The sequence below is a fragment of the Rutilus rutilus genome (assembly GCF_951802725.1).
Source record: "Rutilus rutilus genome assembly, chromosome: 3".
Classification (NCBI taxonomy): Eukaryota; Metazoa; Chordata; class Actinopteri; order Cypriniformes; family Leuciscidae; genus Rutilus; species Rutilus rutilus.
In genome coordinates this window covers 26,464,525-26,480,466 of record NC_140211.1, presented here as the reverse complement: position 1 = coordinate 26,480,466, position 15,942 = coordinate 26,464,525, and the positions used below count along the sequence as shown (strand labels likewise).

Sequence of the window (15,942 nt, the reverse complement as noted above, 5' to 3'; positions counted from 1 at the left end):
AATCAATTTGACAGCACTAATATTAATATTGTTCTTTGTTTTATTTTTCATCTGTTTTTGTATTTAAGTTCAGTCAAATTTAAAGTTCAAGGAAATCCACTATTAAAAATACAAATTAAAAAAAAAAAAGTTCAATAAATACATGATATCAAAGTCATTAAAGGTGACATATTATGCTCCTTTTCACAAGATGTAGTATAAATCTAATGGTGTCCCCAGAATGTGTCAATTTCAGCTCAAAATACCCCCAGATCATTTATTATAGCTTGTCAAATTTGGCCTTTTTTGTGTGTGAGAAAAAAAAAAAGTGCCTTTTTGTGTGTGTCCCTTTAAATGCAAATGAGCTGCTGCTCCCGCCTCCGTTCAGAAAAGGGCAGACAGAAAATAACCTGTAGCGGAGTGCAGTCGTATATAGAGACTTAGGAAGAGGTTGCAACTTTTAGATGCACCTGGACGTTTCTGAATGGTTAGTGGATACATTTATGTAGTTGTTGTTGTGGAGTTACATTGATTTGCATGCTTTGCTCAAACCTTTGCCATTGCGTTAGAACTGTTGTCGCTTGTGAAAACCAAATGGCGGCGATGTGGGTGGAAACATGCAGATTAAGGGGCGGCAATATTATAGCAAAATCTGATCGCCGTATTTTTCCATTACCAAAACAAAGTTACTGGTTTGTCACTTTTAACATTTTCTGTGCACCGGTAGATGCACCGGGGACCCGATTATAGCACTTAAACTTAGTCAGATTTTCATGATATGTCCCCTTTAAGTAATGGTATTAAATAATTGTGAATTCAGTGTTGACCAAAATTATTGTGATTGTTGAATCATGATTTCTTCAATTCTGTTATTCATTTCTAGAGGTGTTAAAGGATGAGGAGTTCCTGGAGGCTGTGACCAGTGCTCTTCGCTCTCTTCTACAGATCATGGCTACCAAAAACATCCCTCAGGTCAAAACCACATTCATCATTTTTATGCTTTTGTGAAACATCATTTCAAGCTTTACCCTGTATTTGTGTGTAACTCTGTGTGTTTTATGTGCTGTATCCTGCAGTGTATGACTCCACACCAGCTAATGAGTTTTTGTGAGGCTGCCACCAGCTGTGAGCTGGTCAGTGTGAGAGTTAACGCTCTGGCCATTCTCGGAATCACAGGAAGTTCTCTTGCCAAAGAGAAAAACACAGAAGACACTCTACAGGTAATACTGATTGTGGTAGAATTATTAGAATAACATTAGTCTTGTTTATATTGCCTTTATTATGCCCACAATAAATATAACATTCAGAAATTATTACCTTATTTTAGGTTAGAAATAATGATCAAATGTTCATTTTTTTATATTTTAATTGAAATATATTTTGTTTTGTTTAATTCTGTTTTTATTTATTATTAGAAATAAGTTAATCATAGAGTAAATAACATGGAATGCAGTCTCATTTGACTAAATTACAGATGGCTACATTTACCACATTCTACAGTATCTTAGGACATAAATATATTTTGATTTAACAAATGAATTGTATGATAAAATATGCCTGTATGCCTGCCTTTTAGTAAGTTAAAGGTATAGTGGAGGATTTTCTTTTTTCGGGTGGATCATCAAGACTATTGGTCCTCCTAGTTGTCAATCATTCTGGTGATATGTTTACGTAAGGCCGTCGTACGTGCTCGTCCCTAGGTAGTTTTCGCTTTCTGCGCATGCGCACTTTCAGGTATATATGTGTGGTGAGCTACGGTTTCAGCCATTCATTGAAGCTCGCCGTTCTCACCGGGTTTTTTTCAAAATGTCTGAGGGGACAAGAGAAAAAGTGTCTACGAATTGTATGACAAGAAGAGAAAAGCCTCTGAAGAAAGATACAAGACCAGAGTGTTTTTGGGAGAATATTTCACACACTGGCGTGCGCTAAAAGCACAGGTTGGGCTTCCCACTGATGCCTCAGTCGCGAAGTTTCTACTCGACAGGTAAAGTTTGGCATGCTATTTGGAGAAATCCATTTAAAATCACTGCTAGTAAAAGTTAATGTAAGCTATGATTAGCAGTGTTGTATAAAGTACTAGAAAGCAATACTTGAGTAAAAGTACAAGTATCGTACTAGAAAAAGACTTTGGTAGAAGTGAAAGTTACCTTTTAGAATATTACTTAAGTAAAAGTCTTAAAGTATCTGATATATACTGTACTTAAGTATCAAAAGTAATTTTCTGATATTTAATGTACTTAAGTAATTGAAGTAAAAGTAAATTTTTTTTTTTTTTTTTTTTTGGTTATGCGTTGAATTCAGCGATCACGGAAAAGCGAAAAACTGGAGGGACTGTGTAACCTGTACTGTAGGACATTTGTTTTATCGTTTATTTCCCACTGCATGTACCTTTAGCTGTAAAAAAAAAATTGCATCACAATAAGTGTATTGTGATTGTCACTAACATTTATGTAATTAAACTGAATTTTATTAGGTTTAGTGACATGTTACAATGTTTAGATGGTACAATTTCTGGTAAGCTACGCTTTTTTATTATTTCAATTCAATTGTGATTTGATTTAATATTGACTCATTTGTATAAATATTAGGTAGGCTACACAAGATAGGCATTAATTTTTCTCAAAAAAAAACAAACAATAAAAACAACTCACCTAATGCTGTAAACAACATATTATTTAAGGTTAAAAATAATTAAATATAATGCGTTTTTTATTATTATAATAAAACCTTTAATGATATAAGTAAAAATATAATAAATATATAATATAGAACACATATTTAGCAAAATACTCTCTATAGCTATTTTTTTTCTCTTGCCAACTGTGCTATAGGCTAGCCTATGTTTATTAAATGGCTTTCCTGAGGTAAATGTGACATAATTGTCCTTCAGCTATGTTATTGACCTCTTCACGCTGATGAAAAACACTTATTGATCGATATTATGTATGAGGAATATACATTTCGGTAAGTTGTCATAAAGTAACTTGCTTTGTCTAGTCTGTCGGTCTCCGTGTCCTCTTTGCTTCGCGATTTTTCTGTGCGTGAGAAAATGCATGTGTGGCATGAGAGCGTGTGAAAAATGTCAATTGCGTGTGTCTCACGGAGAATGCGTGAGAGTTGGCAGCTCTGGTTAAACGTGCTCCAGGTGCTCGTGCTTCCATGGCGGTTTCAGTTGTGCTTCCTCCTCCTTTGGCATGGCAACAAACAAGCATTACGCTGAAATAGAGCGCGCGCCGTGCGGAGCGTGCGTACTGCAATCTAGGAGCAGTGATTCGCCAAACCTCCCTTATTGTAGTTGCACACATTTCTTCCGATTTTATTTTGTAGTAACGAGTAACGAAGATGCTTAGTGGAAATATAGCGGAGTAAAAGTATACATTTTATCTAGGAAATGTAGTGGAGTAAAAGTGAAAGTTGACATAAATTTAAATAACGAAGTAAAGTACAGATACGTGAAATTTCTACTTAAGTACAGTAACGAAGTATTTGTACTCCGTTACATTACAACACTGATGATTAGCGATGCTAGCCCTGGCACAAGTCACGCACTAGGCTCGTGCATGCTCTCTCGTGCACATGTTTAATAGGCGTTCCCTCTCGGGAGCAGGTAGAGTGTTGCGCATGTGCATTTTTTCAAAAAGTGGAGAGGGCGGTTCTTTTCTAAAATTCGGGAAAATCCTCCACTATACCTTTAATCACTGAGCTAAGTTTTTGCAGTTTATTCTGCATTAGCTTTGGTCAGTTATACAGCTAACCTTATCTCTTTTTTTTTTTTTTTTTTTTTTAGCTGATTGGAAATGCATTACTGAATGTTGCAACTAAGGACGCAAACCTGGTGGTATGCGGGGAAGCGCTGGATGCCCTCTTCGATGTGTTTGCTGATGGCGATGAAGCAGAGACTGCTGGAAAAAATATTAACCTGCTTTCATCGCTCAAATCTCTTCAGCCAGGGTTTAAGGCCAAGGTTTGTTTGAAGCCAACAAGAAATATTATCACAAAGATACAAATGCATTCATGTTCGCACACTTGAGCTGGGATATTAATTCAGACAAATCTCACACCTCTAAATACAGGTTTGAGCTTAAGGTTCAAGAGCAACATTTTTGTCTGTTCTCTGAGATTGAGATCTGTTGCATAAGCACTGTCATAAGACTGTCCACAGATCCTTTCAGCTGAATTTCAGTGCTCCTTTCTGTCTTGGTTGGCTGATCTTAAAAGTTCCACTTTAAAACTGTAAAGTACTTTTTTTCAGCTGCTTTTATCAATTCACAGTCTGACCATTCGCAACATAGCCATTGCTGGATCTCTGTATTCTAGTATGTTCTTAGGCCTTTAGATGGCAGGCTTTTCAAAGTTTGGCCTTTTGTTCCCTCACAGCTGCGAAAAGAAGGCAGAGGAAAATACAGCCCTGATCAGCTTTGTGTTCTGGACAACATAAGGATCAACCTTAAGAGATTCATCGGCTACTTGGAGAACATGCAGAGAAAATGAGGTTTCAGAGATCAGGAGTACAAATTCTCTGTGAACGGCTCGTCTAATTTTATTTAGCATTTTCTATCTGTACTCTGGTTTTCTTTTTATGTGAGAGTGTTTATGTGAGGAAATTAAGATACAAAATTATGTTTGTAAAACCAAACATATAAGTGCTTTAATTAAAGAATCACATATCATAATGGTCTCTTGTTGTGTTGACAATTAAGAAGAATAATTATGAATCAGTGATGTCTGGGGGGTTTTGACTTCTGTACACTCCCTTGACCATCAAATCTCAGTATTCATACTAAACTGCGTGAAGCAATGTCATCCTGTCTTAAATCAGATGCCCCTTTAACCCCTTGTTTATTCTCTGGCTTCTGGTAAGACCTGTCCACAGCGAGAACATCTGTAAATGATAATGGATCAGTGCCCTGGGGTTACTTTATAAACACTGCTATGTTGTTCAGTTTCCCCTCTCACCCAGTCTGTCATCATGTGAGAACAACAAAACCCTTGTATGTATTGTTTTATGGCCCACAGCAACAGTAGATTATCAGATGTTTATGAGTTGTATTAGATCCCTCATAAACCTGTCTACATGAAAATAAATATCGTCTTAGATGTTTGGTTATGCTTAGTTAATTCGTTTTGCATACATTTAAAATGTAGCAGTTCAGGTGGATGTAAAAAACAGCGTATAAGTTAAATATCTTCTCAAGAATTGGGACAGAAATTATGACAATTGTATTTTTTTGTGGTAAAAAATAAACACTGGTCGGACCTGTTCCACAGCAATAATACTGTTTATATTCTATTTGCGGACTCTGTTCCTAGTAATCTAATTTCTGTTAATGCATTACAAAATAATCCAATTATAAGATATCAGTGAGACCCCATGCACTAGACATATGGCTCATTGGATTAGCGCCACCCTTTACGAGGTACGTTTGAAACATGACAAGTGAGAGGTTCGTGTTACTACAATGTATCAAACCTACTGCTGTTACGTAAGAAAAACTAACGTGCGCTCTTGCGTAACACAGGGGAGTCAGCGCGTCCCCGCTGCGCGCTCGCTCACGCCTGGTTGAGCATGCGCAGTCGCGACTTGGTCTGTCCGCCATTGAGAGACACGATCTTAGATAGAAACGGGTCAGAGGCAGTGACACAGACGACACTCACGTTTTTCCATTCCTCGTGTTCTGAAGTTTGACGGTTGCCTTTTTTTAAGCAGAACGTATTTTACAGTTCGTTTACACTGGTGTTTTCCTTTCCCGAGAGACGTCGATGGACCCGTACATGATATTTTAGTTGCTGTCCTGGGCGAGTGTGTTCCCGTTAGTGGGTGAAGCGAACCGAGCCTGGCTCTGCTCTGGGGGCAAGTGTGCTTGCAGCAGCTCAGCGTTTGATGGATCCTAGAATCGCCTGGTTTCAGCCAGAACAGCGCGGACCCGCCAACAACCTGTGGATGCACATCTGGGAAACGACACAGACGCTGGGAAACCTTTACTTTAACAACAACTGCAACACAGCCAGCGCCAAACTGACGAGCAGCAGCGGCGGCGGGGACGGGGCGTCGAGCAACGCGGTGGACAGCAGCGGAAAGACCAAGGATCATCAGGGGATGTCTGGATCCAAACCCGACAGTGAGGTGTCCCAACAACGAGACTTTATCCCGCTGGAAACCAATAACAATAATAACAGCATCAGTAGGGCGGGCAGGGGTGTCGGCGGAGGGGGGCAAGTGGGTGGCAGTGGGGTCGCAGGAGTGGGAACGGAGTTGCCAAGCAAAAGGAAGAGAGACAACAAGGCGAGCACGTTTGGCTTTAACAAGAGTCTGCTGCTGACGGATGGGGCGCAGGACATCTACACGGGCACACCGTGGAAGAGCAGAAACTACTCGGACGGCATCGTGGGGTGAGTGCAGACATGAACTTTATATGTGTGGGTGTAGTAGGATATCCTCCTCGGTGCAGGGCCCGTTTGTTTGCTCGGATTCAGGAGCTGGCCTACACGTTTGACACTAAACGGAGGGGTGTTCAGTACACCTTAAACATGTCATGACCTGATTTAGAAGGCTATAGCAGCTCGATGTTGGGCCTGTGACCGTTCATTTACAAAAATAACTATCAGGTTCTCGCAGGTTTACCAGTGGTTTGACATCCGAGCCGTTTCTTCTCCATATTTGGCATGTCTAGAGTATCCTTGCAACCCTTCCATTTAAATGACCTGCGCTGGCTTGTCAGCTGCTCCCTTGACGGTCCTCTACTCTTGTGCCCGAATACATGTAAGATTACGAGTAGCACAAACTCTCTCAAAGTCAACTTAGTCTTAAAGAGAGAGTTAACCCAAAAACGAAACTTATGTCATTATTTAATCACACTTTTTTTGGTCTTTTAAACATCTGTAGGTTATTTCTTCTGTGGAACAAACACTGAGACAGTTCTCAAAATATCTTCTCTTATGTTCCGCAGAAAAGTGACATACATGAGGATGATTAAATTATCATTTTTGGATAAACTATCCCCTTATATGCTGCTTGACGGTTTGTCACAAGCCTACATAAATGCATGGTTTCTGTCATAATTCCATCGTTACTACAGTTGTTGCTAAAATAAAACTCTGGTTACTTTGTGTCAGTTTTACATCGTACACAGTTTGAAGGAGATCCCATGATTAGATATGTTTTTCAGTTGTAACATTTGGTGTTTTGGAAACAGTTGTTGCCATGGTAAATGTTTGTGTGAATAAATGATCATTTAGCCTAATGTGATTATAGAAGAATAGAACAAAAATGTCTAAACTAGAAGTTGAAGAATTACATATGGACTGTTATCGGTGGATCTTTTCCACTTTATTAAATGAGACCAATCCCAAATGGAAAACTCCAGTACTGTACTGTGAATTACTGTATGAATTACATAGAGTTGCTGTATGTACCGCCTCTATTAATTGTTATCTTCCTCCCAGTCACTCAGTCGGTCAATAATCTACACCTTGCCTGCACTTCACACTCTGGTTACTCAACGATCATAAGTCATCATGATGACAGGCTTCTTTCCATGTTTTTATAGCTGTCATTGTTAAGGTTGCTGCAGCTGTTTTTGATATGAATTAAACGGCTTCAAAAGTGTAGGCCTAGTTCACCCAAAAATGAAAATTCTGTCATCACTCGCCCTCATGTCGTTTCAAACCCGTTAGTCTTCTGTCCATCTTTGGAACACGAATGAACATATTAATTCTCTCATTGTTTTTGTCCATCCACAATTATCCATGTAACCACATTTTTCACTCTTCAAAAAGTGCGAAAAGACATCATAAAAGTAATCTAGATGAATTGAACACAACACGATCACTTTGATGAACATTTCATTTAGGCTTTATTCATATATAAACCTTGATCAGCGCACTACATAGAGCACTAATGAGGTTGTCCTCGTGTATCAGGCAAGCATACTGGATTGCTTAACATAGCCTATGGATTTACTTTTAAAATGTTGAACTTTGAATGGATGGACAATAATGATGTGAGAACATTTAAAATGTCTTCATTTGTGTTCTGAAGATGAATGAAAGTAAATGTTGATGGAACTCTTATTTTGGTGAACTATCCCTGTATGGACTGATTAAAGGAAAATCAGCATCATGCTCTCAAACCACATTTTCCCTGAACCAAAAAAACATTAAATTAGGTTTTAATGGCAGTCCTTTATTAAGGGCATTCAATGTCCATAAGCACATCTTCCAGTATGCCAGAGAGGTCAATTATCAAACTGTATGAACGAAGCATGTGGGAGTGGGAGTAGTGCTGGATTGTGTGTTCTGGCTTGTGTAGTGGTTTGGTATTAGAATTAGGTGTGGTGGTTTGGTAGGTTTTTTTTAAATGCAGATGGCCCTGCTTTGTGATATGTGCAGCAGCTTGTGGAGCCAAGAGCAAAGTACAGCTGACAAGCCTTATCCACATTTATATAGTGTTCGCATAAGTGCATTCCTCTGTGATTAATATTCTAGAGTTCACCTTATAGACCTTCTCAGATAAATGAACTCCTGTCAGCTCCGTCTTATAGACGTGTGTCTATATGTACAGATTTACACGCAGATCGGCTCACACTACAGTTTTGTATTTGGAGAGCATGTCTGAGATGCCTTAAAGATTTTAATCTTGTTATGTAGAGGGATCATTTGTTGAGCTTTTTAGAAAACCAGGATGTGAAATGTGCTTCCTTCCTACAGCACAGAATATTTCTAATCTACATCACAGAAATATTTTGGAGGCTAATTTCCCACTATAGCCTAATCCTATTCGCTGTTCTGTTGAGAAGAGAGACAGATGGTTTATGGGTGTCTGAATCTGTGTGTGTGGAGATATTTTTCTGTGTTTATATTCACTGTGTGTTGAGTAAGTTCCTTCCCTGCTCTACCCAAAACAAATGCTCCCCCTCCCAGCTGACACACGATCCCGTCTCTGTGATGTCACAGTGCTTCTGGCCAATCGGAGTGAGCTGCGATCCCTTCATCTGCCTGACAGCTATGCTGCAGTGAGAGGAGAGGGGAAATCCTCTCTCCACACTCATTTGTGCTGCTGAACTTATGTTGGGTCTTCTGAAGGTGTTTTTTTTTTTTTTTTTTTATATATATAAGTGAAGGATGAATTCAGTGCACTGGTCTCTTCTTGAAGAGCACAGAATCAATGCAAATAATAGCCTATGTTTTTTTTTTTTTTTTTTTACAAAGACGCTGATTTGTATTCAGTAGGTGTTGCTAAACAGATGGTGGACTTCATGTCTTTGAATAGCCTAGTTGTTGATCTTGTCAGACCTTTAAAGAATTGGGAATTATATCATTTTCTCATAAGGATTCTCAGAGGTTTATCAATGCATGCAGGTTTTTGTAATATAGTAGCTTGTTGTTTTATTCATTAAACCTTAAGCAAGGTTCCTTCTGGCTGATACTTTTCCTATTTTTAGCTCTGTTATGTGCAGTTGAGTTCAGACATATTCATCTATCTCTGTCATTAGTTTAACCCGTTACCATGGGGCATGAGGGAGGCATTGCAAGTTGGTTAAAGGGGACTAAATGTAATCGAAAACCATCCTTTAGTGCCAACACATGGGGTTTCCCTGAGAGGCTTTCAGTCTTTTACTGATTCTGTCACTAGTAGCAGGATTTGGAGTTGTGAGAGTGTCATCAAAGTCCCTTTCAAGGAAAGTCTGTTCACTCTGCGGCCTTATTTGCAACGCCTCCTGGCATCTATCTGTTTCGTGCATCCAGTATTATCTTTTTGAACGGGTCGAGATCTCAAAAACTGCTTGCCGAAATCACGATTAAATAACATTTTAAATCAGCAACAAAATCTGACATGAACTGGCCCATTCATGTTTCTGATGCGCAAATAGCTTTACAAAGCTTACTTTTCAGGCCAGACCAACCAATGCACATGTGCAGTGACTGCAGTCCTAAGCAGGAGTCTCTGGTTACTATGGGAACCGGAGCTTTTAACAGCAACTACATTGACGCAATGACTTTACCAATCAGCGATTGGCTCATTTATTTAGAAGGTGGGACGTATTCTGCCATTTTGCACGTTGCAGATTCATAAAGTAATAGGAATGCACCATCTTTTTATATCTATAGTGTCACGTGCTAGAGGAATGACTGTCCCAGACACCCTCACACACGATTAGACCACTCAGCAAGAATTCACCCTCGTCACCAGGGCACTTTCCCAGGGTGGTCGAAATGAACGGGATGATGTCAGAATGTGTTGCTCTTGTTTTTAGACCAGTGGCAGAATGTTTGGAATCTGCATTGACATTTGAAACTTAAAAGCTTGGCTGTTGGTAAACTTTTATTCATTTTAATCATGCCAGATCAAATGCTCACCTGCTGCAGTGGGCGAGGAACTGAGCTGTTAGCACATATCGAATGACTGATTGCGTTTAACATGTGATCAGGTTTAGTTTGAATGTGGTTTGTCACGGTCTGCTGAGCATTGAGGCTGCAAAGCAACAGACTGACTTTACTTGCTCAACTGACAGCAGGCCATGCTCTGCCTAGCAACATGAAATGGACACTTGTTTATGCTTTGCCCCATTGAATGTACCAGGGAGGTTTTGGTCAGACTTGAGTCAGAGTTGGGTGGGTACACTTTGAACTTATGTAATTGCTTGAATGTAACTGATTCATCACAGAACAGTGTCAAATACACATCTAGATGAGAGTTCAGCATGGAGCTTCAGTCAAAATAAGGCAATGTTTGGCATCTGCACCCTCAAAGAACCCTTTGACCTTCTGTACGTTTCACACAGGAGGAAGCGCTGTTTGTTTGGTTCTCAGTCTCAAATTGGCCTCAAAATAGAAATGTGAGAGGTAACACATTTTGGTGAGGTACTTATCCAGTATAACTTGTAGAGTTATTGCAGGGCCATACAAACAATCTGGGGTTTTAATAACAATAAATAAAAAATGAACATATATCGGCCGATACGGATATGGTGGCCGATATATCGTGCATCCCTACTTTAAGACCGACTTCACGGATCCAATGTGTGTTTTTCTTCAGAGAAACTGTCTCTCCGACAGTGTGCACATATAGAGCTGGTAAGTCCCGCCCCTTCCGTAAAACCCCACTGGACCTCAAAGTTGAAAAATCGTCAATGCAAGTGAATGGGAGAAAATATTTATTTTCTGGACCGTTTGAATTTTGCCATGAATGTGAACATTTTTTATATAATCTTTCATGTTACGAGTTTGACAGGAGTATATGGTATGATTCTTCGGCTAGCAGTTGTGGAAAAGACATAACGAGAAAGACTACATGTCGCCTATGTGACGTCACCCCATAAAGTTGACTTACCCGTGGTTTTCGCCAACCTCAATGATTTTGTCCTCTCCCTGAAAGAAGGCGGTGAAGTGCACCAAAGACACAGTCATGTTTAGCGGGATCCGTGAGCTAGAGCCGTGTGCTAGTGGTGGTGACGTTTCAAACGCGTCGAAAGCAGCGAAGAGTTGTAGTCCACAAAGTGCTCTCACACAAAGTCTAACCGTATCAAACTTCTACCCGCTAAATTGTAGCATTCTTCACACGAAAGGTTATATAAAAAATTCACAGACAACATATGTTCACATTCATGGCACAATTCAAACGGGACCAGAAAATAATTATTTTCTCCCATTCACTTGCATTGACGATTTTTCAACCTAGAGGTCCAGCGGGGTTAGCGAAGGGGGTGGGACTTACCAGCTCCATAGTGAAGTGAGTTGTCTTTCTCTGCTTACTGTGCTTGAATGGTTTAAAATCACTTGTTTTTAAACTGCATGCATTGCAAACTATATGCTTTTGTGACCGTGAAGCATAGCAACGTCACGTGAGCATAACCGGGATAGAGACATTAGTCTAAAATCTCTACCGGTTGACAAATTTCTACCAGTTTATCACCCACACCTACACTCTAAAAACTCCTGGGTCAAAAATAACCCATAATGGGTTATTTTTGACCCAACTCCTGGGTTAAAAAGGGACCAACTAATTTATGGGTTATTTCAACTCAGAAAATTGGGTTATGCTTTTTGACCCAAATTCTGGGTTAAATACCTGACCCAAATGTTGGGTTTAAAAAACCCAACATCTGGGTAGAAATAACCCAAAAATTAGTTGATCCTTTTTTAACCCAGGAGTTGGGTCAAAAATAACCTAACTTAACCTCACTATCCCAGTATGCCTTATATCAGAAAATAAAACTTTGTTTTACATTATATTACACACTTCAAGCACTTTTACATTTTTATTGCATTAAATTAAAATCTATATGAAAAAACACACACTTGGACATGTTTATTTTCCTATTTATTTTAGGTCACACTGTAATAACAATATTAGAAATAAAAAATTGAAAAATAAACAACAATTCTCAGAAGAGCCTCAGGAATTTAAGCCTGGGGCCAACTTTGGGGACAAGATGTTTGATAGTGTCCTCATCAAAGAGAAGAAATGCCTCCTCATCTATGTCTTCATCTGAGAGACAGAAAACAAGACAACATGAGTATTGTTAATAAGTTGAGACAATTGTGAACCACTCACCAGACACTCTTTCATTATCAAGCTAACAAATAATCACTTTTAAGGGAATGCAGTGGCTTTTTTTTTTTTTTTTTTTTTTTACGTGGCCCAAATTGCTAGTTAACTAATGTGGTTCTTTTGCAGCATTAACGTTACCCATTTTGTGTGAATGACATCTTTTCTTTCATTAAAAAGTGTAATGACATTAATGCAAAGGTGAATATCTTGCCCATTCTTATGCATAACAGCTTAAAGACAAGGCACAACAAAATCTTGCACTGACACATTTAAGTCTTATTTAAAAAAATGTAGGTATAGAGAGATGATGATATAAGGGCAATAAGAGTAAAATGCTCACCTCTAAAATTCTCTGTCAGCTCAGACAGCTGCCACTCAGTTAGCTTATCAGCGACAAAACTATCCATTCAAGATGACCTGGAGAAAACATAGCAATATAGAGGTTAGGTTAGCAACAATTTGAAGACTTGACCCGCTTCTTTAACTCTCACTACTTCAGCCAGTAGAGCACTGTATAATATGATAAGCACGGCGCAGCTGGAAAACATAACTCAACTATTGTGTTGCCTCGTCGCTCTGTAGCCGCGGCTATGGCGTTTGCACACCGGACGAGAAGCGCCGCGTCGCGTCTCTAGGACAACTCGAGGTATCGCTCACCGGACGTGCAGTCTCTCTAGGGGCTCACACACCGGACGCGAAGCGCAGTGCCGCGTCTTTAAAATTCGAACACATTATTCTCTATGAGTGTACACACACCGGCGGCGCCATCCGGCGTCTGTCCGCGACACCCATAGATATATACATAGTGTATCTATGCGCGACACCCAGCAACGGTTCAGGACCGTGTTCAAAATCGCGTCCGGTGTGTGATTACCTCGAGTTGTCCTAGATGTTGTCGTGATAGCCACGGCTACATGCCAACCACAGAATTACCACGGCTAACGCTAGTCTCTACGTATTTTTTTTAGCAAATGGTGATAAACTAGCAACAGGGACATGGACACAGAAAAGTTTACATTACATCAACACTGAAAATACTCTCTTACCTTGAATATAGATGAAGTTGCACCGATGAAGCACAGGCCAAGACGGATCGAGCGCGAAAGCGACGGTTATTTCAAACGACTGTTGTGAGAAAATTCCAGAACAACTGCGGGCGAGAGAGAGAGAGAGAAAGCCAACCCTATAACCCAGAACATGGGTTACTCTTTGAAAAATAACTCAGAAACCCAAACAACCCATGAATTGGGTCAAAATATTAGCCCTATAACCCAGAAAATGGTTACTCTCTGAAAAAATAACCCATAATTTTAACCCAACACAAATAACCCAGAAAATGGGTTGAAGAAATAACCCAGGAGTTTTTAGAGTGTAGTGAGCACTAGTACTTGGGATTACCGCTTACTGCTTTAACGTTTGTTTGCCAGAGGATTCTGCTCGCTATTACATGACCAAGCAAATTGTTTTCCTTCGTAATGCAATGCAGCAGCAAAATAAAACTCATCAAAGGTTTGTAAAGGGTGGGTGAATTTAGTCATTTCTAAAAGTGGGTCAGGTATGTCGCAAGATGTGTGCTCTCCTTCCACGTTTGTTGAACTTCTGTTAAAGATAGGCTGCTGAATTAAAAATAAACTTGTTGGTTAAAAATATCCCCTTGGCTCAAAGTAATGAGCTGGACTTTTGGTCTAGTTTGTACAGCATATGTACAGCACTGTATTTAACAATTAAGGGTTCAAAACAGGGTCTAAAACTAACTTTTTCCAAAGTGAAAATGAACAATTCTCTATTCCAATTTTGATACCACACCACAGCTAAAACTACCAGCCTAATATAAATTTAAAACATGATTAAAGACAAGTAAATAGTCAGTATTAAAATAAGAAAAAATAATCAAATTACAAGCAAAAGCACAAATAAATACAATAGAACAAAGATGCAAATGAATAAACAGTGCTTTTCAGGGTAGGTCTAACAGTAGTTTTCAGGTACAGAAATTGAATAAAGCAAGCAAATGTAAAATAACACTGCATAGTCTTCTTCACTGTATGAATTAAACATGCTTATTAATTAATCCTTATTAAAGTTACAAAATTAACATTTAACATTAATTGATTAACATTAAAAACACAAACAGCAGCAGGATTATTAGGCTGCTGTCACTTTAAGAGTGAATGCACAAATCTAATATACTAATACACATCCATTTACTTTCTCAACTGTTTACGTACACTTAAGACGTGACTGTTTACTAGGATACTCGCTATTTTTTTTGACACAAGTTTGTGTAAATTTGTCCGTTCAAGTGTAAGAGGACGTGAAAGAGAGGTCAGCTTAGTATTCGCGCGCTGTATTAGTATTATGACTCGGCCTACTGGGCTTTCGAGTAACGAAATGAGTCTTCTTGTCAAGGCTTAAACTTTCATGAAGATGAAGTGCTGGCCCGTGCGTTGGTCGCGGTCCCGTTGTTCACATACATTGTTAGAATTCATAAAAATGTTACCGGCCAGCTGGTCGGTGACACCATTTCATATACTCTCCTACGCCGATTTTTACTCGCATTTGTTAATTTTAGGCCCTGGTTCAAAACATGTTTAAATCAAATGGGCTTCAAAATGCTTTCATTACAGTCCAAAACATGGGATGTGCCTTGTTCGCAGTGTACAGTGTTGATAAGACTACAGCTACAAAAATGCATGTGGCCTTTTTTTATTGTATAAATAATTTTTAGTTTGTGTTAAAAAGGGGGAAAAATATTTTGCTTATTTATTTCTGCATTTAAATATAATTAACATTGTCGATCTCTAGTTTGGTTACATGTCCATGAGTATATTCATTACATGGATTATAATCTACCCTCATTATACCTCACAATGCTTTTTTCTTCCAATTTTAAGCTACTCATTTTATACAGTATTGTTCAAAAGTTGTCCCACCAAGGCTGTAGTTGTCTTTTGCTGAATAAAAGAGGTGAGCCTAATTGCTTTCCACAAACTTTTGAACGGTATTTGTAACTGATTAGCTGTGCTCTTAACTACCTGTTTAAGTAATTGTCAAAGGTCAGTTTTGTAATAAATAATTTGCCAATAGTATTGCATCTGATTGTGTCATGCGTTTGTGCCACGTGTGCTAACCGGGGAATTCCCCCATTTTTAGACATGAATTTCAGGCCCTGAGAACTTCTGGTAGTGACATCCAGAATGGAAAGACTAATAACAGCAGTCTTGATCTAAGCCCACAGATTACCAAAAAAGTGATTTCAATCATCACCAACATGACACTGACAAGTCTTATTTTACCACAGAGAGTCACTCCAAAAACATATGGGTACAACTTCCTTTCCTGATGAAATATGTATAAATTAACACTGTTCATTGTTTGTTGAAGTCGCAATAAAACAGAAGTAGAGACGGATC

General features: G+C 39.0%; 2 protein-coding genes across 3 annotated transcripts in view; both read left to right on the top strand.

The window, feature by feature from the left end:
• The window catches only part of heatr3 (HEAT repeat containing 3), a 42,595-nt gene extending 37,340 nt beyond the window's left edge, over positions 1-5,255 (top strand). The window contains exons 14-17 of the mRNA XM_084404141.1: positions 863-951; positions 1,056-1,199; positions 3,767-3,943; positions 4,357-5,255. Coding sequence (XP_084260267.1) covers positions 863-951; positions 1,056-1,199; positions 3,767-3,943; positions 4,357-4,470 — 524 coding nt within the window. The 3' untranslated portion in view covers positions 4,471-5,255. The remainder of the gene's footprint in view (positions 1-862; positions 952-1,055; positions 1,200-3,766; positions 3,944-4,356) is intronic.
• A 301-nt stretch (positions 5,256-5,556) lies between these two features.
• tent4b (terminal nucleotidyltransferase 4B) overlaps positions 5,557-15,942 on the top strand; it is a 32,014-nt gene continuing 21,628 nt past the window's right edge. For both annotated transcript variants that reach the window (XM_084404143.1, XM_084404142.1), the window contains exon 1: positions 5,557-6,369. In XM_084404143.1, the coding sequence (XP_084260269.1) occupies positions 5,861-6,369 (509 nt within the window). In that variant the 5' untranslated portion in view covers positions 5,557-5,860. The remainder of the gene's footprint in view (positions 6,370-15,942) is intronic.